This window comes from Dromiciops gliroides, chromosome 1 (genome assembly GCF_019393635.1).
Source record: "Dromiciops gliroides isolate mDroGli1 chromosome 1, mDroGli1.pri, whole genome shotgun sequence".
In the NCBI taxonomy this organism is placed as follows: Eukaryota; Metazoa; Chordata; class Mammalia; order Microbiotheria; family Microbiotheriidae; genus Dromiciops; species Dromiciops gliroides.
In genome coordinates this window covers 98,531,060-98,557,267 of record NC_057861.1, presented here as the reverse complement: position 1 = coordinate 98,557,267, position 26,208 = coordinate 98,531,060, and the positions used below count along the sequence as shown (strand labels likewise).

The window sequence follows — 26,208 nt, the reverse complement described above, 5'->3', positions numbered from 1 at the left end:
TCTTCATCTGTAAAATGACATGACTGGACTTGATAATTTTTAAGGCTCCTTCTAGCCCTGTTGTTGTTCAATCATTTCAATCACATCTGACTCTTCGTGACCACGTTTGGAGTTTTCTTGGCGAAGACACTGGAGTGGTTTGCCATTCTCTTCTCCAGAGCATTTTACAGATGAGGAAACTGAGGAAAATAGTCTCAGTTAAGTGACTAGCCCAGGCTCACACAGCTAGTAAGTGTCTGAGGTCAGATTTAAACTCAGGTCTTCCTCATTCCAGGTCCAGCATTCTATCCACTGTGCCACCTCGCTTCTAGCTCTATTAGTCTGCCAATCTGTGATACCTATAATGGAAGTCCCATTGATGTAATACTTTGAGGTTTATAAATCCTTTTGCTTACAGCCACCCTGTAGAGGAGGCACTGCATCATTATCCCCATTTTTCAGATGTTGCAAAGAAAGTTATTAGATAAGTAATGTGATTTGTCCTGGGGTACAAAGCTAATAGGACAAAAACCCTAAATCTTTTGATTCCAGGTCTACCTTGCTTTCCCTTAAACCACAACTTCTTACAAACACATGTCCTTGATCATAAAGGGGTTCAGAAGGACATGTCACTATAAAATCCTCCCCATAGCTGCATAAACAACACACCACTTATGCCTTATTGATGACAATGGTCAGTAGCAACATCTTTTCCAATTAAGGATGATGCATTTCAAGTGTGAGGTAACAGCTGATTTTAGCTACATCGAGGAAAACAAAAAGGCGACCCGCTCCCACACCCTCTTCTCTTGATTTCCACCACCCTCTTTCCTTTTCCACCGTCTCAGAGGAAGCTACATGGGCTGTGACTGACCAGGCCCCACCAGAGTGCGTCAGCATAGGTCTCAAACTCTTCTTTCATCTCTACTCCTTGAGCATCCATCTCAGGTACATCTTTCTCCACCAAGTAGACAAGGAATGAAGAAAGGATGAGTGTCAGGAATCCAATGTACCAGGCAGTGATGAGTTCCTGGAAAAGAAGGCAATTGAAGAAAGGGATAAATTGATCTCTTTTGGTTTCTGTAAACAATAAATGTGTTGCATTAGGGAAGGAATAAGACTGGAGACTAGAAAGAATGAAGATGGAAATATCTGCCTTTAAAATTCCTCAACTCTGGACTGGGGCTTAAAACACACAATGCAGTGCACACATAAGCTATCATGGTAGAATATTCTTTCTAGCACAGAACCAAATGCCAAAGGTTCAATGCCCTGCTTGACCATTTACTAGCTGGGTGATCTTGAGCAACTCACTTGACTTATCTGAACCTCCGTTTTTTATCTACAAAATAGAGATAATTGTGATAAAATAATGGAATTTGTCAGAGGCCCAGGGGTCCCACCTGATTGATTTAGTATTGTTTGGGATGATTAGATATAGGCCACACCTGGCCTGGCCTGAGTGACTTATACTGCTGACATCAGCAGGGGCATCCCTGTCAGCTATTCAGCCTGAAGGACCTCCCCTTTGGGGGAGGGAAAAAAAGGTAAAAAGGGAAACAATCACTCTGAGCTCCTCTTTTCCTGTTGGTGAGCTTCTGAGAGCAGACTGGAGAGGGGCTGCACAACTGACTCCCATAGAAACTATGGACCTCCAGGTGGTGAGTTAATAGAAACAAGGCCAGCTCTTCAAATTAGCTGAGCTGGAAGCAAGTTTGGGGATTGAGACAGTCTTTGCTAGAGCCAGGGAGCTTATCCATTTTTCTCTTCCCCTATTCCCTTGTCCCTGGCTTTATTAACGTCACCTTTGTTATATATTTTATTCCCATTAATAAAACCTGATTTGTTTGTGGAAAAGAGGCTGTTAATCTCCTTTCTTATTGGTCTGGGAGAAATAACTAAAAAATGTAGTTTGGAAGGGAGGAAACTTTGGACCTAGAGGTCCATCATTATTTTCTGAACCCCAATATTATGGTGAGCCACCCAATTAACTTTCCCCATATTAAATTTGACTTACATAATCATATTCCCACAATCTTCCTTATTAGGAATCCACCTTCTTAGTCATCTTTGGCAATACCATAACTATCAATTAATTCCTTGTTCATTTCTTTTTTTAAGCATGGGGGGCAAAATAATTCACATCCTCCTGATTTGGCTCAAGATATAATGATAGATCATAGGAAAGTGGGACCCAACAAGTTAGGGAATCTGGGTTAGCAGGCAGCTTTACAGTGTTAACATTATAGACCTTCCTTGATTCAAACCAGACTTGTCCCTAAATCAGGCAAGCAGAAGTAAATTTCACTGGCCTAAGGATCTGAACCAGAGGGTGGGCAGAGAAATGTGATGCTATCTCCAACTAAAGAGGGCTGATATATATATATATATATATATATATATATATATATATATATATATATATATATATGTATGTACATGTATGTATGCATATGTATGTGTGTATATATATGTATATATGTATATATGTCTATATACTGATTGATGTATATGTTTATACTTGTACCTACCTTGTCTATCATGTCTTTCTACCTCTCTATCTATATCTCTCTATCATCTATCTCTCTCTCTCTATCTCTCTGTGTATATACATTTTATAGGAATAATGATCACTTGCATGCATCAAGCACATTAAGATTCATGGAACACTTTATTTATTTATTTATTTTTTTAGGACAATGGGTGTTAAGTGACTTGCCCAGGGTCACACAGCTAGTAAGTGTTAAGTGTCTGAGGACAGATTTGAACTCATGCCCTCCTGAATCCAGGGCTGGTGCTTTATCCACTGCGCCACCTAGCTGCCCCCCAGAACACTTTCTATTTTTAAAGCCCTTCATAACCTGCTCTCTTCCTACTTTTCCAGTCTTCTTAGACCTCATTCCCCATCCAATGCTCTGAAATCCCGTGACACTCACTTCTTTGCTCTCCTTCCTCATCCATATCTCCCGGCTTCTCTGGCTTCTTTCAATCCTCAGCTAAAGTCCTACCTCCTTCAAGGAGCTCTTCCTAACCCCCCTTAATGCTAGTAACTTTTCTCTGAGACTACTCCCCGCATTGATGTGGAATAGATTTTATTTCTGCTTAGTGTGCACATTGTTCTCTCCATTCATTTGTGAGCTCCTTGAGATCAGGGACTGTCGTTGATTTTGCGTTTTTGCATCCCCATCGCTTGCACAGTACCTGGAACATAATCAATTCTACCTGACTGACTGAATACATATCTGATTTGATCTTCCTAACAAACTTGTAAGGTAGTTGCTCTTTTTATCTCTGTTTTACAGATGAGGAAACTGAAGATGAGAGAGTTTACCCTGTCTTGTAGGCAAGGAGCTCATCAAGATGACTAGTACATAGCTAGGAAATATCTAGATGGTGCAGTGGGTAGAGCGCCAGGCCTAAAGTCAAGAAGATTCATCTATCTCCCTGAGTTTAAACCTGGTCTCAGATACTTGTTAGGTGTGTGACCCTGGGCAAGTCACTTAACCCTGTCTGCCTCCATTTCCTCATCTATAAAATGAGCTGGAGAGGGAAATGGCAAACCACTTCAGTATCTCTGCCAAGAAAACCCCAAATGGGATGACCCAGAATTGGACATGATTGAAACACTTCAAAAACAACACCAAAGTTAAGTGTCTGAAGCAGGATTTGACTGCCAGTCCAGCAAACTATTCACCTGTTGTATGAGGCGCTCCTTCACTAGAGACCTTTCAGCAAAAACTGGGTGACAACCTCCTGGATATGTTGCAGAAGAGATCCCTGCTCAGGTACATGTTGGACTACATGGCCTTTGTGACCCTCCCAAATTTGGCATCTTATGATTCTGCCATCTTTACAGGTCCTGAAAAGAATTTGTATGTTTGCACAGAACTATAAATTTCCTCCATATGCTTACCAGTCCTCATTTAAATACCTCTATACCTCTCTCTCTCACTCTTGGTCCAAGATGCCTGTTGATTCAGTGCAGTTTGACCTTCCACGCAATTAATTCTACTGGCCTGGCCAAACAGGATTCTTGGGCAAGAAAGTGGTAGAGAGAGTTGGGGAATACCTTTAACAGAATAATTGTATCTTGAAGAAAGGGCTTTGAAAACTTTAAGGATATTGGAAACGAATAACAGGGGATAAATAATAGCAGCTATTTGGTGCCTGGAATTAAAGACAGAACAGATGGCTAAGCTGAAGTCTTGGCTGTAGCACTAATTTTCAGTGTAATCTTAAGCAAGTCACTGCACATGTCTCTGGGATTTAGTTTCATTTGGTCAATGGTTCCCAAAATGTAGTTTGAGGAATCCTGAGGGTTCTCTTTAGACTCTTCCAGGGGGTTTACAAGGTCAAAATTACTTTCTTAATAATAGTAAGATATTATTTGCCTATTAAAATACTCCTTCCTTTCCCCCACTTTGAATCTATGTGAGTCTAGACTTTCTTTATAGACTTCAACCAAAACAACAGATTAAATGCAGAAACGGATAAGAGAATCCAGGTGTTGTCTATTAAGTCAGACAATAAAGAGATTTACAAAAATATGCAAATCAATGTTACTTATCCAATTATTTTTGTTTTAGAACATATAATTGCATTTCTTTAAAACATAGCATTTATATTAAGTTGTAGTGTGTTTATTTTTGTCATTTTTAAATGAATTAACAAATAAATCTTTTAACATTCGTCAGTTTTAATTTCTAATGTGGTAAATATCAATAGATGTTAACCCAATTTTTAAAAAGCTCTTTGGGTTCCTCAGTAAACTTTCAGATTGTGAAGGAGTTCTGGGACCAAAAAGTTTTAGAAGCCTTGTGTTAGATCATAAGATCACAGATTTCTAGTTAGAGGAAACTTCAGAAGCCATTTATTCCAATCTTCTTGCTTTACCGATGAAAAACTTGAGGTCTCAGATGTGAAGTGACTTGGGCAATAGAAATTCACACAGGTGAGGGGCAGTAATTGACCCCAGGTTTATAGACTCCAAATCCAGCATTCTTTCCACTAAACTTAAAGCAAGGAGGTGGCTAGAGGACTAATTAAATCCCATTAAGCCTTAATATTCTTGATTTCTAAAATACCCACCAGCTCTACAATGTGACCCTGGTCTGGAGAGTACCTCACTAGTGAATCTGGCTCTGATCTATTGACAGTCTTTATAAGGGAGAGGGCTATCATGACATACAAGGAAATCCTTTGTTAGGTTGGAAGAATTCAACCCCATTTCCCTACATATCCTGAGAATTGCCTAGTGCTTAAAGTTTGAAGGGTCTTGCCCATAAGATATGGACACCTGGATAAGGAACACGGCCTCTTTTTTTTTTTTTTTCCTGGTGAGGCAATTGGGGTTAAGTGACTTGCCCAGTGTCACACAGCTAGTCTCAGATCGGATTTGAACTCAGGTCCTCCTGAATCCAGGGGCAGTGCTCTATCCACTGTGCCATGTAGCTGCCCCAAGGAACACTGACTCTTGTAGTAGAAAGAGCATGGGAATTAAAGCCAGAGGTAACCAGTTCAAGTATTTACTCTGTTACCTCCTACAAGCTTTCACCTCCTCAGGCCCCAGGCTCTTCTTTTGTTAAATGCAGGTGTTGGATTAGATTATCTCTGAAATTCCTTCTATCTCTAAATCATAGGATCTGATCTTCCACCACCACTACTAACTACCTCATGCTCAACATGCTCTAAAGCAAACTCATTATCTCTCCCCCTAAACCTGTCACTCCTTTTATCTAGTCCAAGTGTGGCAGACTAACAGTGAGTTGCAGGCAAGGGTGTGCTAGAGTCAGCTAGAACCCATGAGGGCAAATGTTAAATTTTCATTGTGAGCACTTATACCTTGGGAATTGGCAAAATGTTAAAAATCAGGCCTTGATTTATCACTTTGTTGATTGTCTAGACTTAAGAAAGTGCTGGAGAAAATGTTAATAAAATGTATCCTTGGTACACTTTCCTCCCAAAGAAAGCCAGCAGTTAAATATCTACCACCATACAACTGGTCAGAGTATATACCCACATATTTTCCAGTTTGGTAGGATTTATGGATGATCACAGTATCCTGGCATAGTACCATATTCCACTTGAGTCAGAACTGATTATACAGGTAATTAAGCAAGTCCCAGGTGAGGAAAGAGCAATCTCAACGTGTGGCAGAAGTGATGATGCCTAAGCAAGCAGAAGACAACCTAGGCTAGGATGGTATCAGGGAAAGATGAAATCTAAACAGCTGATGTGAGTACGAAAGAGAACCAGATCACAGATTCATGCTGGGAAGTCCATAGGAGATCAGGAAGCAAACTGCAGGGAGTATCGGGGAATTGGCTGTTTGTCTGGCTCAACTCATAGACCCAACAGTTTGGTACTTTGAGGGCTGCTGCTGGTGTCTTCTGCCCTCATTCGATGCTCTGGCACAAAGTTAGAGTCTTGTGGGGACATGAGCCAATGGATCACCTCAATGGGGAGTGTTTCAGAGCTAACAAAACTTTGCTACAATGTTCTCCATACTGTTTGGTCCCGAAGTTCTGTACTCCTGTTTATAATCTATAAAAGGGAGATGGGAAGGGCAGGACTGGACCTGCACATCAGTTTAGAAAACTTGCCATTTAGGATACTCTTTCTGCTGCTTAGAGTCTTGGAGAGCCACATGGAACATTAAGAGGTTACCTGATTTGTTCATGGTAACTCAGTCTGTATGTGTCAGAGGTAAGGCATGAACCCAGGTTTTCCCTGATCTTCCTTATGGACAAGGATATATCTGCAAATGAGGACTTTAGTAACAACCAGGCCAGCCTATCTCTGTAATGTAAATGAATGGCTTTTGCTTGCTCAAGAAGGTATACTCTATATGCATTATACACAGCTGTGTGTCCTGTTATTGTTAACAAGAGGCCTTTTTTCCTGAATTCTAGTTAAGTTCCCCTGCTATCTCCACCCTTATCTGGGTCAGCATTCATCTGAGAGTTTCAAACTCTTTTTAGCTAAAGTTACACTATGTTCCCTAGGGAACAAGCCCCTAGGCCATCCCCCTTGCCAATGTCAAACAAACTAAAACTCTTTAGGATACCTTATTTTGTTTAACTGTGAAATTTATTGGGATATAATTATATATATATATATATATACACACACATATATACAGACATATATGTATATGTGCGTGTGTGTGTGTGTGTGTGTGTGTGTGTGTGTGTGTGTGTGTGTGTGTGTATATACAGTTATCCCTTCCACATCATAAGATTGTGACACCCCTGTGATCTGGAAAATCTACATAAAATTTTTTGGCCCTCACTTCATACCAGAGAAGAAATATAAATTATTATTGTATTGAAAGACAAAATATGTTGATATTATATAATACCACACACAGATAAACACACATATATAATTCTGAGTTTCTAAACTTTTTCTGTGTTATCTAGCTGCCACCTAGATGCCTCTGGCTAGGGCTTTTTCTTGAGGGGAGGGTAGATAAAAAGACAAAGTTGTGAGCCATCTTGGGGATTAGCTGCTACTCTCTTCTTGGTATTATTACACATAGCAGCTAGTTTTCAGCCTGCAGATCTGGGATTGCAAGACCCTATACTGCCCAGATAGAGTCTAAAAAAAATCTTGTGCTGCAAGCCTCCTGATACCACCTGATTGTTACTACCTAACCTCTAACTAGACATTTGAAGAACTACCATCTTTTCCTTCCCCTTTTTTCCACTAGCTGATCTGAGATAACAATTCTTTGGCATGCTCACATGGCTGATCAGGATCCAACTTGACAAACAAACCTGGGGAGCATTCCATCTCAAGAGCAGTCATCCCAAGATCTCCACTGCCTGAAAAGATTATCCTTCATTAGGAGCCATACCTTCTCTGTGTGTGACCTCTCTTTTTTCCTTGGGTATGGTGGTTAGTCCAGCATTAAATCACTCATTTAGAGGTCAATTGCTGCTAAATGTAGGAAGTAATAGGAATGGGACACTTTGATTAATTCTTTTTCAATGATCAAAATTAAACATTTATTAAAGCCATACTATGTGGCAGTCACTCTTCTAAGTCCTGAAAATACAAAAATAATAAAAAAAATACCCAGCTCTCCCCTCAAGGTGCTTACATTCTAATGGGTTATTACTTCTCTCTCTCTCTCTCTCTCTCTCTCTCTCTCTCTCTCTCTCTCTCTCTCTCTTTCTCTCAGCTTTGTGAATTATGCAAATATGACAAGTATATTTGAGAGTGCCCCATAGCAGGGTCTATAGGGTACACTGAGCCTCTTTAGGGGAGCTTGGGGAAGAATCACATCATCTTGGAATAGAATGGTGCCTCAGAAGTCTAGTGCAACCTATATTTTGTGAGAAAATAATGGGATTTGGCAGATACTCAAAGGCTCACATGGAGATTAATCTAAACTGATTGAATTAAGTGAGAGTGATTGACTTTGCTGATTAACCTACTTCAAGTTAATTAGATTGTAACCACACCTGGTTAGCCCTTAAGAAGGTATTGTTCTCAGAAGCCAAGGACTTTGAACTCAACTGAGACCACCTTCAAGTCCAGTGAACCAATGGATTTGGATGATGCCTCCAATCAGCTTAAAGCAGTGTGTATGGACCGCCTCTGCTCCAGACCTATAAAAAGCTTCCACACTCAATTTGAGAAGAGTTCATGGTTGAAGCAGGCTTGTGGCAGAGGACTTGAGGAAGAACCAGACTAGGCTGGAACTCTAGGCTGGATAGGCCTTTTCTTTACTCCATGTGCTCTTTTTTTTTTTTTTCTAATACCTAGTATGCTTTCATAAAAATGCTTAATGCCCAAAGACTGGTGCTAAAGATTCTAATTTAAGGTGACCACACACAGATTTTAAACATCACAATTTGAAGAGGGAATTTCTAGAAGCACTCTAATGATGAACAGAGGCAGTCCTTTCTTTTACTGAATTATTCTATCAGGATGATGCTCTTTATATTAGACTGAAATCTGCCTTTCTCTACCTGTCACACCTTCCTCCTGAATTCTGATTCTCAGGACTAACCAAAACAAGTTTATTAACTGATTTAGGGATAGCCCTTCTAGTATTGAAAATGGCCAACCTAAAGTTTTAGTCTCCTACCAAAGATCTCCACCTCCTACAATTGAGCCAAGCATGTGATCTAGGGCTCTAGACATCAAGGTTTTAATCCTCTTTTAATAAATTCGAGAAGAGCAGAGACTGGAAAACATCTTATCTACATTCAGTTGTACACATTCTCCCTGACCATCTTCATAGAAATTAGGGGACTTGCCAAGGCACATCCTCCTCATACATGAGGCACTTGGTCTTTTGTCACTAGGACTTCATTTCTAACTGTCTGTTTCTGTGTACCAGCTCATTAGCAGGAAGGAATCAGACACCCCCTAAAGCAAGTCATTTCTTCTTACAACCAGACAGAACAGGGCTTTTTATTTGTTTACAACATATACTTTCAAAATTAGTAACCACTCTGTAAATATACTCTTGTTCTTCAAGAGTGCTGGATTTTCAAAATGTGCTCCTATCATCAGGAAAGGGTCCCTGTGGCGAGATTTCTTTTGCTCCAGAATTTTGCCTGATGGGATGAGTTAAAGTTGGGATTTTTAGAAACCCATCTTGTTGGAAATTAGCTTCAATAGTAGGTTTGCTTTTTGAACACAGTGGGGTTGATTTGCTAATCGATAGTTTGTATTGAGAGGCAGTGTGGAAGCTGACATACATCTCAGCAAGCCCTCCCATCTCTGACATCATCTTTTGAAAACACAAATAACTGATGGGAAATTGCCGTCCACAGTTCAATGTTTTCACTTCTCCATTGCTACAAAAATGACCAATTTAAACACATCTTTTTTTCAGAATGTCAACAGTCTAGGAGAATTTTCAATCATCAGTGATTTAATGTCATAGTGATGTAGGAGGCAAAAAAGGGTTAATAGGAAAACCTAAGATCCAAGCTCTAATTCAGATATTAGCTCTAAAAGGGAGTTAGACCCCAGTTAATGGATAACTTATGCTACATTATCGTACCCACAGTGATCAGTACCCATAATGAGAACAGAGGGACCTAGGTTGAGAAGACCTGAATATTTTAACAATGATAAAATGACAAGGGTATAGAAATTCTAAAGAAAAATGATTATGTTTTGAAAATAGCCATGGGAATCAGAGAGAGAGATGCACAGAAAAGGCCTAAATATAACTGTCTTTCCTTTCCTTATTTGAGAGATACCTTTCCACTTTTCTGGTTCTCTCCCTGTGATCACTCACAACATTACAATAAAACTTGGAAAACTGAGTCACTGAGTCTTGTAATTCTTTTTGGATGACTCACGATCAGTTTGACCCTAAATTCCATCCCACATCAATAGAGCCTACAATGGCTCCCTTAGTGCTTACCACAGGGCCTGGCACTTAGTAGTCACTTAATAAATGTTTATTGATTAATAGTACTTATCTCTGGGGTGGCTAGGTGGTGCAGTGGATAGAGCACCAGCCCTGGAGTCAGGAGTACCTGAGTTCAAATGCGGCCTCAGACACTTGACACTTACTACTTGTGTGACCCTGGGCAAGTCACTTAACCACAATTGCCTCACTAAAAAAAAAAATAGTACTTATCTGATAAACTCTAAAAAACCTTAGCCTAGGATTTAAGGCCCTTCATGATTTGGATCCTGCCTCAAATACTCTCTCCGCTACTTTTTATCATGAAATATACCAGTGAATCCATTTTAAAAAGAAAAGATTCATTTTTGTTTAAAATAAATTCTCCTGCAATTACTCTAGTCTTCATTAATATACCCCCTTCTTGACTGTTCTATTGTCAAATATTCTCTACTACACAGCTTAGTCCTTCATTTTACTTTCTTATTTTATTAACTAATTGTTTAATTAATTTCTGTCTTGTCTCTCCATTCCAATTTCTAATCTCCTTGAAATCAGGGTGGTGGTTGTTGATCAGTTGTTTTTAGTCATACCCAAGTCTTTGAGATCCCATTTGGGGTTTTCTTGGCAAAGATACTCAAGTGGTTTGCAATTTCCTTCTCCATTTCATTTCTCTGATGAAGAAACTGAGGCAAAGTGACTTTCCCAAAGTCACTAAGCTACTAAGTGTCTGAGGCCACATTTGAACTCAGAAAGACTCATCTTCCTGACTCCAAGCCTGATGCTCTAGCCACTGTGCCGCCTAGCTGTCCATTAATATCAAGGATGGGCCCTTTACATGCCCAACATCTAGCATTTTGAATTACATAGGAAAATACTGATTGATTCACAATTCTTTTTTCTCTATACCAAAGATAATTTCTGAATGATCCTTCATTAAAGTCTTATTATAAAAGAGTAAACCTTACTTAAACAGGATGGGTAAAAGGGCTTGACAGAGAAGCACACTATCTATGAAGAAGATATTCTTATGTAAAGAAATTCACAAATCATAGTGTTGAGAGTCAACAAAACCAGAATTAGTTAGTGCCTGGGCTGGGACTTGAATACTAATCTTGTCTTCAAGTTCAGTTTACCTTTCACTGTATTTGAAAGGTGGAAGAAGAGTCAGACCCCTATGCTTGACCCCAGAGGGCTGAACCAGGATCACTGAATGAAAATTAGATTAAGGCTTTTAAATTTATGATTATCCTTCTTTTATACTATCTCTTCTGCTTCGATTAGGAATCACCCTTTCCTTCATCCTCTGTATTGCCTCAGCATCTGTATAAATCTGACCTGGCAGCAGGTGAGATTGCACATTGCAATCTCTAGTAAATCTTACCAAGCTATAAAAACCTTGAATACATACTCTGTGGAAGCCGACCATTGGTCTGCCCTCTAAGAACCAGATCAAAAAAGGAGAAAATTCAAATGGAAAGATAATGATTTCAGACATGCTGAGTTTTCAGGGAGGATGGGATATAGGATTATAGGATTGAGCACTGAAAGACGCTTAATCATAAAATATAATTTTACAACTGGCGAAACTGGGGGCCCAAAGAAGTAACTTGCCCAATATCCCATGGGTAGTGTGGATCAGAGCTGGGGTTTGAAACCAGGTTCTCTGACTTCAGTTCTGGGGCTCTTTCTCCCACCATTGTCTGCCTCACCTGGTTCCAGGTAGAGACTCTTAGAAGGCCCTTTCTATTCTAAATCATAAACATTATGCGCTGACCATGGTTGGAGATATGGGTTTGGAGTTCAGAAGAGGGATCAGAACAGATGGTACATCCAGGAGTAGAAGAGAGAGGGAAGGTGGGTAGTGAGGAGGGGTGGGGCATGCAGTGTTGACAACTTCAAGAAGCTTTGAAGCGGAGGGAGGACTTGTACTCAGACCTTTGGTAGTCCCAAGACAGTGCTCTATCCATTCTGCCACCTATCTGCCTCTAGAAGGTGTAAGGGAAAGCTTTGTCTTTTAGGCTAAGAGAGACTTAAATTTATAGGCAGATGGGAAAAAGCTAGCTGGGCGGAGGGAGAGACACAAAAAGACAAAGACAGAGACAGAAAGATGAGAGAGAGAGAGAGAGAGAGAGAGAGAGAGAGAGAGAGAGAGAGAGAGAGAGAGAGAGAGAGAGAGACTAAGACATGGACAGAGGCTGAGACAGAAAGAGAGGCAGGGAGACACAAAGACAGACACAGATAGATGGAGACAGACAGACACAGAGAGACTAAATCCATGAACAAAGCCATGGAAGAGACGTGAGGTAGAGGAATCAAGAGTGTAGGTTTAACTGGTTAGCTTTAGTAGGGGTATTTTTCTATGATCAGAGGGGAAAAGGTCATTGCAGATGATAGATTTAGCTACTGTCCTCTCTTTCCTCACCCCTTCTTGTTTAAACTTCTTGAGAAAGCAATCTAAACCACGTGTCTACTATACTCCTTTGTGTGATTCTTGGACTCCCCTTCAGTCTAACTGCTGACCTCATTGTTCCACTGAAACTTCTCTCTTCAAAGTTGCCAATTATCTCTTAATTGTCAGATCAAACATCCTGTTCTCAAACCTCACCTCACCCTGGTGCAGGCTCTCACTGTCTTCCACCTGGACTATTACAATAAACTCCCAATTGATTTCCCTGCCTCAAATCTCAGCCCACTCCAATCTATCCCTCCCCTCCCCCCCTCCCCACACACATAGCTGCTAGGGTGCTTTTCTTAGGGCAAATATCTGAGAATGTCACATTCACTCTCCCTCTGTCTTCTTAGACTCCCCTTCCCCTACTCCATTCAGTGTCCAGTGGCTTTCTATCACCTCCCAGATCAATTATAAAATCTCCTGCTTAGCATTCAAAGCCCTTCACAAACTAACCCCTTCCATCCTTTATACTTTACTCCATATGCTCTATGACCCAGCCACATTGATCTTCTTGTTATTTCTCATACACCCAAGTCCCTTTATCATTGGAATCTTTCCTCACTGGCGGACATCAGTGATGGGATAGAGTTGGCAGGAGTAAGAGAAAAGTGACATTGATTCCCTTGACTTCTTCAGGCTCTATTGTCACTTTAGGTGTCATGATACACACACCTCAGAATTGAAAGGAATAGGTCTGGGAAAGGTATTTTGCAGAAGGCAGGTCTTGAGCTGAGACTAGAAGGAAGCCAGAGAAAGTAAGATAGATAAGATATACAGGGCACATACCCAAGGCCTTTCCATCTTGTTAGGACCAGCACAATCTTGTGGCCCTACAGCATAGTGTTTGTGGACCTAGTGTGACTTGCTTCCCTGCTGGGATGAAGCCCTCCTTTCTATGACCTAATTATAAAAACATTAGTTCAACATAATGCAAAAAAACCCATATTTATTAATCAACCTCAGTGACAAAAACAAAACAGTCTCTACCCTTAAGAATCTTATAAGCTCTTTGAGGGTGGATATGACATGTGCACAAGTAAGCACAGGACGAGGCAATTTCAGGGAAGAGAGCTAGTAAACTTTTAGTTGTAATGGTTATGAACTCATTCTGAGGGGGCAGGGAATCCAATTTGCTTTCTTAAAGTTGGATTCCTCTTTTAACCATTTGTAAAATAAATTTTATTTCCTTGCCTTAAGTGTTTTTTTTTCTTTCCATAGATGTAAGGCATTTAAAATTTTTTTCATGGGGTATTAAATCATGTAAAAGTTAAGTCGGCATCATTTGCAAATCTTAAATAGATTCAAATCTGATGCCATTGGTTTTTTTATGTCAAAGAAAATTGGAGCCTCACCAGAGTTACTGATTTTCTGCCTTAAAAGTGGAAATTTATTTTGGTATTTATGTAAAATCTGGGAACAAAACCTACAGCCATCTCTTTTTAGTTGGGGAGAGGGATGGGGTAGAAGGAGGAAGAGACCAAAAAAAAAAAAAACCAGATGATGAGAGGAAAAAGCCCAGGGAAGGACTATATTTTATCTTCTTATCTTCATCCTTTTGGCTCTAATGTAGCCATTCCTTCTGTACCTTTCTCCCCACGTTTGGAAAATCTGCTCCCCTCTTTCCCCCAAAAGTTATCATTATAGTTAATCTGATCACCAAATTAATTTATGGGATGTAAATACCCAGAACCTTCTGCTGTTCCCCTAATCATCTTATTGGGACTTATGTCCAAGAGATTGAATATGAAGTGAGAATCACTCAGTGCAAAACACTTGGTTCAAATCCATTATTCTTCCACTTATTGTCTATGTGACCTTGGACAAATTGCATAACCTTATTGAGTGTTTAGGTACTCATGTGAAAATGAGGGATTTTGGCCAGATGACCTCTAAGGCATGTCCAACTCCATATCAAGACTCTATTATCTGGGGCAGCTAGGTGGCACAGTAGATAGAGCACTGGCCCTGGAGTCAGGAGTACCTGAGTTCAAATCCGGCCTCAGACATTTAACACTAGCTGTGTGACCCTGGGTAAGTCACTTAACCCCAATTGCCTCACTAAAAAAAAAAAAAGAAGAATCTATTATCTGATTCTGATGGAAAACTTAATAGAATAGCAGACTTTCAGAGTTTGGAAAGTCTTGAGAGGACACCTCATCCAACTCATATGGAGAGTGGAGATTGAGCAGAAAGGAGAATCTTCTCTACAATGTACCCAGCATTTGCTTAAAGTATTTTCTTGCCTTTGCTTAAAAATGTCTCACAAAGGGAATTCCACTTGCTCCCAAAGTCGGTTCATTCCATTTTTGGAAAATTCTAATAATTAGAATTTTTTCCCCTGGCATCAAGTCTAAATATCTTCCGATTTCTTACCCCTAGGGCTAAATTGAACAAATCTAATCCCTCTATCATTTGACAAACACTTGCATATACTTCTTGCATCTTCATACTTGCATATGTCCTCTAAATCTGCTCTTTAAATATACCATTCTTCCCACTGATCCTCATACGGCATGGCCAAGTCTACTACTATAAATAACCATTGTCCATTTAGGGATCTTGGGCAAGTGACTTAAGCTTTTCTGTGCTTTAGCTTTCTCATCTCTAAAATGAGACAGTTACAGTAACTGGCTTCTAAGGTACCTTCTAACTTTAATCTATGTTCTTATGATCCAAATGCGAAAAATACTAAGCACCCTTTGTATACAAAGGACTTTGTTAGGTACTAAAGAAATAGGGTAAGTTGAGTTAAGATACTGTCCTTGCCCCCAAGGATTTTAGTGGGGATAAGACAAAAACACAAATAACTAACAAAGCATGGTATTACTTAAGTACACCAGGGAGGGCAAAATAAAGAGCTATGTGAGATCTGAGGGAGAACACAGCTACTGACTGGGAAGTAATGCGAAATACTAACAATGAAGGAAATAATAGTAACAACAATATCAATAAATCTTTGATGGATCTATGAAATATCATATATCAATGTGTGCACTTCCTTCACTGATATATAGCCCAAACTATTGGTACCTTCCAAACCATTGCAATTTCTTTCCACGTTGTTACATGGATCCTTAATTAATCAGTCAGTCAGCAAGCATTTATTAAGAACCTCCTATGTGTAGGACACTGTTCTAGGCAATGGGGAATTCAATGAGTATTTGTGCTACCTCCCCCACAAAACTTTCCCTAATATCCCTAGATAGTGGTAATGCTCATAATAATAATAATGGTAGAACTCTGATTAATCCAGGGACAAACCATGGTTCCAAAGGATTGATGTTGAAGAATGCAGCCCACCACTTTATAAGAGAAGTGAGGGGCTTTGATGCAGAATGAGACATAGATTTTTGTCTCATGGCTAAAGCAGGAATTTGTTTTGTTTAACTGTACATATTTTTATGATTTTTCCTTTTTATTTTTAAATTTTCAATGTGAGGAAGAGATAATAAATGCTTGTTATTCAGAAAAGCAATAAAATTTTAAATTATAACAAAGATAATATATATTACCATTGACTAGGAGTTTTGTGGATGAGACGGCATGAGAATCGGGCTTTAAAGGATTAGTAGGACGTCCCAAGGCAAAAGGGAGAAGGGGATATATTTCCCTGGCATAGAGTTAGCACAGGGCTAGCAAGGCACAGGGCTAGCAAAGAATGAGTGTAGGTGACTTGCCAAGACTTACTTTGCTGTGGGCACAAATTGCAGAACCCAGGAGTTTCCAGGTGCCACCCCTTCTGTCCATGCGGAGCATGCGCAAAATCTGTAGGAACCGTAAACTCCGGAGCGAGGTGGCCAGAACATTGCCTTGATTTCCAACAGCGACCACTGGCACTGAAGCAATCAGCACAAAGATGTCTGGGAAACAGGCAAGGGAGAGAGGGAGTTGGAGAAAAAGAGGAGAAAACACATTAGGGAAAAATAAATAAGCACCCTTCGTTTACGTCTATTGATTAGTCATGTATTTTCCCATCTTGGGATGAGAAGATCCAAAGCTGCCTGTGTTTGAAGAACTCAGGCAGCTGGTAAAACCTAAAGCTTAGACAGCTCCCCAAGCTACGATTGATCTTCTGGGACAAAGATGACCAATCTGGATCATGAGTTGGGTCAGCATTATTGCTTGAGTACTAGAATGAGCAATCAATGAATTGATGAATTAGTGAGTTTGTATTAAGTGCCTCCTATGTGCCAGGCACAGTGGTCATAAAATGAAAAAGTCCCTGCCTTAAAAGTGCTTATATTCTATTAGAAGATTTAGTTCAAATGCTACCTCTGATATTCGCTAGCTATGTGACTCTGGGTGAGTCACTTACAATCTGACAACCTTGGTTTCCTCACCTACAAAATGGGTTTGATAATATTGGCAATGCCTTCCTAACTTGGTCACTGTGAGGCTCAGAAGATGTCATATGGTAATATATTTACAGCTGGAATGGACCTTGGAAGATAAGGTACACATGTAACTTGTTTTGGGAAGCTGATGGCATAGTAGATTCAGTGTTAGACCTGGAGTCAGTAAAACCTGAGTTCAAATCCAGCCTCAGATATTGAACAATTGAGTGACCCTGGACCAATCACTTAACCTCTGTCTTGGCTTCCTTATCTTTAAAATGGGCATAATAATATCACCAAGTGTTGTGAGGATAAAATGAAATAATATTTGTAAAAATGCATTGTAAATCTTAAAGCACTGTGTAAATGCTGCCTATTATTATTGTTACTGCAAACTTGAAAGTTCTACATAAATGTCAATTCTTATTGACTCATAACCTAGTAGTGCTGGGTCCCCAGTGATGAACTTCTCTGCATTTATCTGGGACAGTCCTCAGGATAGAGTAGATTCTCTATCTCTGGACCTAAATCTAGGGCCCTTCAGCATGGTGGGATTTGAACCACATGGCCATGTAAAGAACCATGTTTTTATTGAGGAGGAGGCTGGTGCCCAAAGTGGTTCAGGGACTTCTTTAAGGTCACACAGCAAGTGAGAAGGGCAAGCATCATTGGCAGCAAATCTGGGATCCTCTCTCCCTTCCCGCAGTTGGTCACAGTGAAATTAAGTAAAGGCATAGAATATTTTTTGAGAACTACAGGTCTATAGGATTTTTTTTTATATGGGTAGAATCTCTAAAATTGTTACATGAACAAAGCATTCTAGAATCAGAACAAATCTTAGACGTTATCTAGCCCAGTGGTGTCAAAACTAAATAAAAACAAGGCCACTAAATGACAGTGTTCATTTACTAGCCACATATTGCCTTAGTTTTAAAGTGTTAGCTATGATTTATTACGTTTTTATTTATTTTCAAAAAATACTTGTGAATTACATTTTAATCTGGTGGAGGCCATATTTAGGAGCGTTGTGGGCTAGCACAGACATTCCCAGATCCTTGAAAAGACACTTAATTTTTTGCCTTAGTTCTTTATCTATGAAATGAACTGGAAAAGGAAATGGCAAACTACTTCAGTATTTTTGCCAAGAAAATCCCAAATGGGGTCATGAAGAGTCGTACACGACTAATACAAATGAAATGAATAACAGCCATAACATCAGTTTGATAAGCTGCCATTGGGAAACCCTTGAGTTCTGTAGACTCGGCTTGACTATAATCACAGTGATAACATTTTATAAATAATATATAAATTATGTGGCACATAAATCATAATAACAATTCCCATTTCCACAGCACTTTATGGCTTTACCAAGCACTCTCCTTCACAATATCTGAGGTATGAATGGTACAAATATTATTTTTCCTATTTTACAAATGAGGAAACTGATATTCAGTGAGATTAAGTGACTTGCCTATGAGCCCAAAGACAAGTGGAAGTTCTGAGATATTGAAAAATAGAATCCCAGAATCTCAGAGTTAGGGCCTCAGAGCCTATCCTAGCTGCGTCACTATGGGCAAACTGCTTAACTCATCTGCCGTTTCCTCACTCATAAAATGGGGATTATAAGAGCATCCACCTCCTAGGATTGTGATGAAGAGCAAATGAGATGATAATTGGGAAACACTGAGCTCATAGTAGTTACTTCGTAAATTCTTATTCCTCCTCCCCCCTCCCCTATCTAGCCTTCTCTGAACAAGAGGGTATAATGCAAAAACATCAGTGTTGGAGTCAGGGGACCTGAGTTAGAAGGTTGCCTTTGCCATGACTTCTGTGACAAATCACCTAATTTCTTTGTGTCTTAGTTACCTCGTCTTTAAATAAGGGGTTTAAATGCACTGATTTCTATGATTCTTTCTCTTCCAAAATTTGATTATTCTTTGATCTTTTTTTTGGATGTTAACTATAGGCAAAAATGTGTTATCCATTCCTCCTAGCTATGTAGAGGAAAGAATAAGGATAACTCCTATTGGTAGAACACTTTAGGGTTTATAAAGTACTTTCTTTATAACAATGCTATGAGGTAGAAGAAGAATTATTTTTAGTCCCATATTACAGATAAAGAATCGGAGAAGCCAAAAAATCAAGTAATTGACCTATCATCCCATAGTTAATAATGTATGAGAACATTTGAACCCAAGTCCAGGACTCTATCCATTTCTGTAAGCCCCTCATTTTTCACTCCCTAGAACCTTTTATCACTATCTTTACCCCTTCCACTTTCTACCATCATCCTACATACCCATTCACCACTATTTTGCCTCTGGAAAGAGTGTAGAAAGACTACCCTGTTTTTTTGTTCACAGTCTTTGTGACTTTGCAGGCTTTCTTTTTCATGGCCACCGCTCCACTCAATATATCTCCTCTATTAGAATGTAAGCTACTTGATTTGTCTCACTTTTGCATTTGAATCCCCTACACTTATGACAATGAGTGACCTCAACCCTTATGTTATGCTTCCTCATTTTATTAAATGGTCATATCATATAAGTATCCAGGTATTTTCATGTTGGGCAGCTAGGTGGTGCAATGGATATTGCACCTGGTCTGGAGTCAGGAAGACTCATCTTCCTGAATTTAACTCTGGCCTCAGACACTTACTAGATGTGTGACCCTAGGCAATCACTTCACCCTGATGGCCTCAGTTTCCTCATCTGTAAAATTAGCTGGAGAAGGAAATGGCAAGCCACTCTATTATCTTTACCAAGAAAACCCCAAATAGGGTCATGAAGAATTGGACATGACCAAAACACCTAAACAACAACATTATCAGCTTAATGTAAAATGGCCTATCAGATGCTTCCCACCGAAGGTAATACAAAGCACTGAACAGTGAAGGCTGTGATGGGGAGGGGAAAGAAGAAGGCATAATTTTTCAGGATGAAGTACTCATTGCTATTGATTACATTTGAACATGTTGGCAGTTAGGCAGTGATATGCATAAAGCACTGGACCAGGGTCAGGAGACTTGAGTTCAAATACAGCCTTAGACACTAGCTGTGTGATACTGGACAAGTCACTTAATCTCTATTTTTGTCAGTTTCCACATCTGTAAAGTTGGAATTATTAAAGCACCGACCTCCTAGGATTGTTGTAATGAGTTATTTGTAATATGCCTTGCAAATCTCAATATGCTATACAAAACTAGCTATCATTATAGTGAACATATCAGGAAGAAATTCAACATATATATTTACACACACACACACACACACACACACACACACACACACATTCTTATTGTCTCCCTCTCTCCCCTGATAAAATGTAAGCTTCTTGAGAGTAGGGATTGATTTCCCCCCTTTGGCTTTTGAATCCCTATTGCCTCCTACATAGTAGGAGCTTTTTGAATGCTTCTTAACTGAATGATTGATAGATAATAATGTAAACAACAGGCCTTTGTAGCCATAAAATGGTCTATAAATGGATTGTATTATTGCTTGTCGTACATGAAAGAGAATCCCAGTCAAATACCCCAGGTATCTGGAAGTATGTCCTCGGTCCTGACTATAGAACAAAGGTTGTCCTGGACTGCAGTCCTGGACTGCATCCATCGATGATAGAAAAAATGTCAGTGACTTGAAGTGGCTTCAAGAAAGGTAGGTCAGGCTGATTTATGGCAGAATGACCATTAGATTTGGTAAAGATATTGGTCAAGTCGTCTGATAACCAAATAGCCACGTCCTTGTCAAATGTTTGGATGATTAGAACCTTTTACAGTGAAAGAGAGTTAATGGTCATACTGAGATTGGGGTAAGGGAGTGGGACAAACAACAATTTGAAAAACAAGACAAAAGGTGCTATAAGATGTACAAAAAAGCAAGAAAGATTTTGCTGCCATTGAGATCTATGGCAATCAAAATATCCCTCTGGAAAGTTTGCAGAAATTCTATTGGTAACTGAGTTACTTAAACTGGACCAAAAAACAACTTGGTACTATTCCATTAGGGGCAAAATTCCATTAGTCAGACCATGTTTGATTAGCAGTACCTAAGTGGAAAACATTGCTTATTCACAATCATGTTTTTGTTGCTGTTTGTTTGTTTTAGATTTCTGGTAGAGGTTATTTTACTTTATTTTTTTTCAGGTTAAACATTTTTATTTATATTTTTTGTTCCAATCTCTATCCTACCTTCCCTCCTTCCCCTCCCCCCTTCCCAAGGTGGCAAACAATCCGATATGGCTTAACATGATCATATTTGTCATTTAATGAAAGAATTTGAAAAATAGCATGCTTCAGTCTGTTCCATCAATAGCAGTTCTTTTTTAGTAGGTGGATAGTATGTTTCATCAATATTCTTTTGGGATTGTCTTGGATTATTGTATTGTTGAGAATGGTAAAGTCATTCACAGTTCTTCATCAAACAATATTGCTGTCTCTGTGTACAGTGTTCTCTTGGTTCTGCTCACTTCACAATACATCATTTCATACATGTCTTTCCAAGTTTTTTTGAAGTCATCCTGTTTATCATTTTTTACTGAACAGTAACATTCCATTATGATCATATACCACAGTTTGTTTAGCCATTCCCCAATTGATGGGAATACCCTTTTATTTCCAATTTTTAGCCACCACAAAAAGAGCTGCTATAAATATTTTTGTACAAATAGTTCTTTTTCTTTTTTGGGGATGTCTTTGGGATATAAACCAAGTAGTGGTATTGCTGGATCAAAGGGTATTCACAATTCTATAGCTCGTTGGGCATAGTTTCAAATTGCTCTCCAGAATGGTTGAATCTTTTCACAACTCCACCAACAGTAGATTAGCATCCCAGTTTTCCCACAATCCCTCCAACAACCATTATTTTCCATTCTTTTTATATTTGCCACTCTAATGGATGTAAGGTGATATCTCAGAGTTGTTTTAATTTACATTTCTCTGACCAATAATGATCTAGAGTATTTTTTCATATGATTATTGATAACTTTGATTTCTTTGTCTGAAAACTGTTCAAATCATTTCACCATTTATCAGTTGGGGAATGATTTGTATTTTTTTCATAAAAGTATTTGATTATTTTCTAGTTACATGTAGAGATAGTTTTCAAAATTTGTTTTTATAAGATTTCTAGTTTTAAAATTTTCTCCCTTCCTCCCTTCCTTCCCCTCCCTCCCCCCTCCCAAAGACAGCAAGCAATCTGATAGAGGTTTTATATATATATATATATATATATATATATATATATATACAATCTTCAGATTAATTTTTTTAAACTTTGTGTTCTAAATTTTCTTTCTCTCTCCCTCCCTCCTCAAACCTCCCTATGGAATCAAGCAATTCAATATGTCATATATGTGCAGTTATGCAAAGCATCTTCACATTAGTCAAGTTGTAAAAGAAAATGGAAAGAATAACTTTAGAAAGAGGAACTAACAAATAAAATTATACTTCAATATGCATTCAAATACCCTCAGTTCTTTCTCTGTTAATGGTTTGTATTTTTCATACATCCTTCTGATACCATCCTGCTCATCATTTCTTTCACAGTTACGATTGCTAACTGTATCACCCTTCATCCTATCCCTTCCCCTTGATATTTACTTTATTTTTTATCTTCTTTGACCCTTTCCCTCCTCAAAAGTGTTTTGCTTTTTACTGCCCCTCCCCCAATCTGTCCTCTCTTCCTTCCCCTCTCCCTCCCCCTTTCCCCTTCCCCTCCCACTTTCCCTCAGGGCAAAATATATTACTATACCCACTTGAGTGTTTATGTTATTCCCTCTTTGAGCCAATTCTGATGAAAGTAAGGCTCACTCACTCCCCTGCTCCTTCCCCATTTTCCCCTCCACTCCATAAGCTTTTTCTTGTTTCTTTCACGTGTGCTACTTTGCACCCTTCCACCTCTCTCCTTCCCTTTCTTCCAGTGCATTCCTCTTACTCCATAACTTTATTTTAAAGATGTCCATCATGGGTCAGCTAGGTAACACAGTGGATGAATCACCAGCCCTGGAACCAGGAGGCCCTGAGCCCAAACCCAGCCATAGACATAAGCCACCCCACCCTGCCTGCCCCACAAAATACAAGGATAAATGCTTTACAGATATCATCCTTTCATATTTATTTCACACCTGTGCCCTATGTCTAAGTATATTCTTTTCAGCTGCCCTAATACTGAGAAAGTTCTTATGATTTAGAAATATTATCTTACATGAGAATGTAAATAGTTTAACCGTTTAATGTCCCTCATGATATTCTTTTCCTGTTTACCTTTTTATGTTTCTCTAGTCTCTTGTATTTGAAAATCAAATTTTCTATTCCATTCAGGTCTTTTCATCATAAATGCCTGAAAGTCCTCTCTTTCATTGAAGTCCCATTTTTCCCCCTGAAACATTATATGCAGTTTTGCTGGGTAGGTGATTTTAGGTTGTAGTCCCAGATCCTTTTCCCTCCAGAATATCATATTCCATGCCCTCTGGTCCTTTAATGTAGAAGCTACTAGATCTTGTGTTATCCTGACTGGGCTTCCACAGTATTTGAATTCCTTTTTTCTAGCTGCTTGCAATATTTTCTCCTTGACCTGGGATATCTGGAATTTGGCTATAATGTTCCTGGAAGTTTTTCTTTTAGGATCTCTTTCTGGAGGTGATCAGTGGATTCTTTCAATTTCTATTTTATCTTCTGCTTCTAGAGTATCAGGGCAATTTTCCCTGACAATTTCTTGGAAGATGATGTCTAAGCTCTTTCCTTGAGCATGGTTTTCAGGTAGTCAAGTGATTTTCAAATTATCTCTCCTGGATCTATTTTCTAGGTCAGCTGTTTTCCCAAGGAGATATTTCATATTGCCCTCTATTTTTTTTTATTCAATTGGATTTACTTTACTGTGTCTCTGTTTCTCATAAAGTCACTAGCTTCCATTTATTCAATCCTAAATCTTAGGAAATTATTTTCTTCAGAGAGCTTTTGTATCTCCTTTCCCATTTGGTTTTTCAAGCTGTTGACTTTTTCCTCATGACTCTCCTGCATTGTTGTCATTTCTCTTTCCATTCTTTCCTCCATCTCTCTAAATATTCCTTCTATCTCTCCTACTTTATCTCTCCTACTTTCTCTTCAAAGTCCCTTTTGAGTGCTTCCATGACCTGATAACAATTCATATTTTTCCTGGAAGCTTTGGATGTTGGAACTTTGACTTTGTTATTATCTTCTTCTGAGGTTGTATTCTGTACTACCCCTCTGTCTATTGTCTGCTGTTTTCTTTGCCTATTCATCTCAGCCTGGAAGCAGATGTCTGATTGAAATCTGATTCTCTATGGTCATAAGCTTGGCATGCCTGTGCCCCTCCCCCAGTGGGCCTCCACCATTTGATTTGGCCCACTGGTTCAGAAGCAGGGCACTTCACCCAAACTCCAGCAGACTACAGCCATTTCACCCTGGCCAACCACCAAACCCCCTCACTGGTCCACAAGCTGAGTTTCAGAAGAAGTCACTGGCACCAAAGACTCTGAGATGCTGTCAGTGTGGTCTATTCCTGGCTGGGTCCGGATCAGGCATTGAATCCCTTTCTCAGCCTGATCAGCAGGTGATCCCAATTGCCGTCTTTGGCTGGAAAACAGTCTCATTCTGTTCTTATGTGCAATAGGCTTCTCTGTTGTGTTTTTTTGTTTGTTTTTATTTTTGTTTTGTTTTGTTTTGTTTATGGCATTATTTGGGAGTGAGTGGATGGGTTTATTGGGAGCTTGCGGGAGTCACAGCCTCTCCTCCACCGTCTTGGCTCTGCTGAATGATTTGTATTTTTAAAAAATTGGGGCAGCTAGATGGCACAGTGGATAGAGTACTGGCCCTGGAGTCAGGAGTACCTGAGTTCAAATCTGGCCTCAGACACTTAACACTTACTAGCTGTGTGACCTTGGGCAAGTCACTTAACCCCTATTCCCTCACTAAAAAAACAAACAAACAAAAAAAGAACAAACCCCCCCCCCAAAATAAAAAATTGATGCAATTCTTTATATATTTGAGAAATGAGGCCTTTATCACAGTTATTTGTTTCTAAAATTCTTTCCCAGTTTTCTACTTGCCTTGTAATCTTGGTTACATTAGTTTTGTTTTTGCAAAAGCTTTTTAATTTTATATAATCAAAATTATCTATTTTACATTTAAGTTTATTCTCTATACATTCTTTGGTCCTAAATTCTTTCCCTACCCATAAATCTGACAGACAATTCCATACTCCTTTAATTTTCTTATTGTATCATCCTTTATTTGTAAATCATGTACTTATTTTGACCTTATTTTAGTATATGGTGTGAGATGTTGGTCTATACCTAGTTTTTGCCATACTGTTTTTCAGTTTTCCCAGCAGTTTTTGTTAAATAATGAGTTTTTTTGTTCCAAAAGCTTGAATGTTTGGGTTTGTCATATCATAGTGTTAAGCCTAAAATTCTAACGTGATATTTAAAATCTAATAAGTGGTGGCTTTAAATTAGAAGCTTTAGCACCAGTCTTTGAGCATTAAGCATTTATTAAAGTATATTAGGAGTTAGCCAAGAGAGAGAGAGTAAAAGCTGCCTTCACCTAGCTATCTAAGAGAGAGAATCTGTCCTGTCGCCAACAACCAGTTCCCAAACCAAAAAAGAGTGATCCTCAGCAGCTTCCTGTGGAAGTCCTCTGTTGGTCTGGAAAAGGAGTGGTCCCCACACACAGCTCCAAGCTAATTGGCTGGTCCATTGATTGACGTGACTTTACAGGTGTTTCTATAGGTGTAACTTCCGGACACTAAGTCACATGTTTTCTTTTCAGGGGGGATGTGGCCCTGGTTCTCACAATGTCCCTCTCAGCAGGGTGGTGGCACTTCGATTCTCACACTAGATTACTATAGTCATTTACTATAGTATTGTTTCTATCTATTCTATTCCACAGATCTACCTCTCTATTTCTTAGCCAATACCAAATAGTTTTGATAATTACTGCTTTATAGTACAAAACTGTACTGATCTAGTACTGCTAGACCACCTTCTTTTGTATTTTTTTCATTGATTCTCATAATATCCTTGAACTTTTGTTTTTCCATATG

General features: G+C 39.1%; 1 protein-coding gene across 1 annotated transcript in view; it reads right to left on the bottom strand.

Moving 5' to 3' along the window:
- KCNQ3 (potassium voltage-gated channel subfamily Q member 3) overlaps positions 1–26,208 on the bottom strand; it is a 489,931-nt gene that overhangs the window by 81,836 nt on the left and 381,887 nt on the right. The window contains exons 5-6 of the mRNA XM_043975612.1: positions 16,500–16,672; positions 854–1,009 (exon numbers count right to left, since the gene is read on the bottom strand). Coding sequence (XP_043831547.1) covers positions 854–1,009; positions 16,500–16,672 — 329 coding nt within the window. The remainder of the gene's footprint in view (positions 1–853; positions 1,010–16,499; positions 16,673–26,208) is intronic.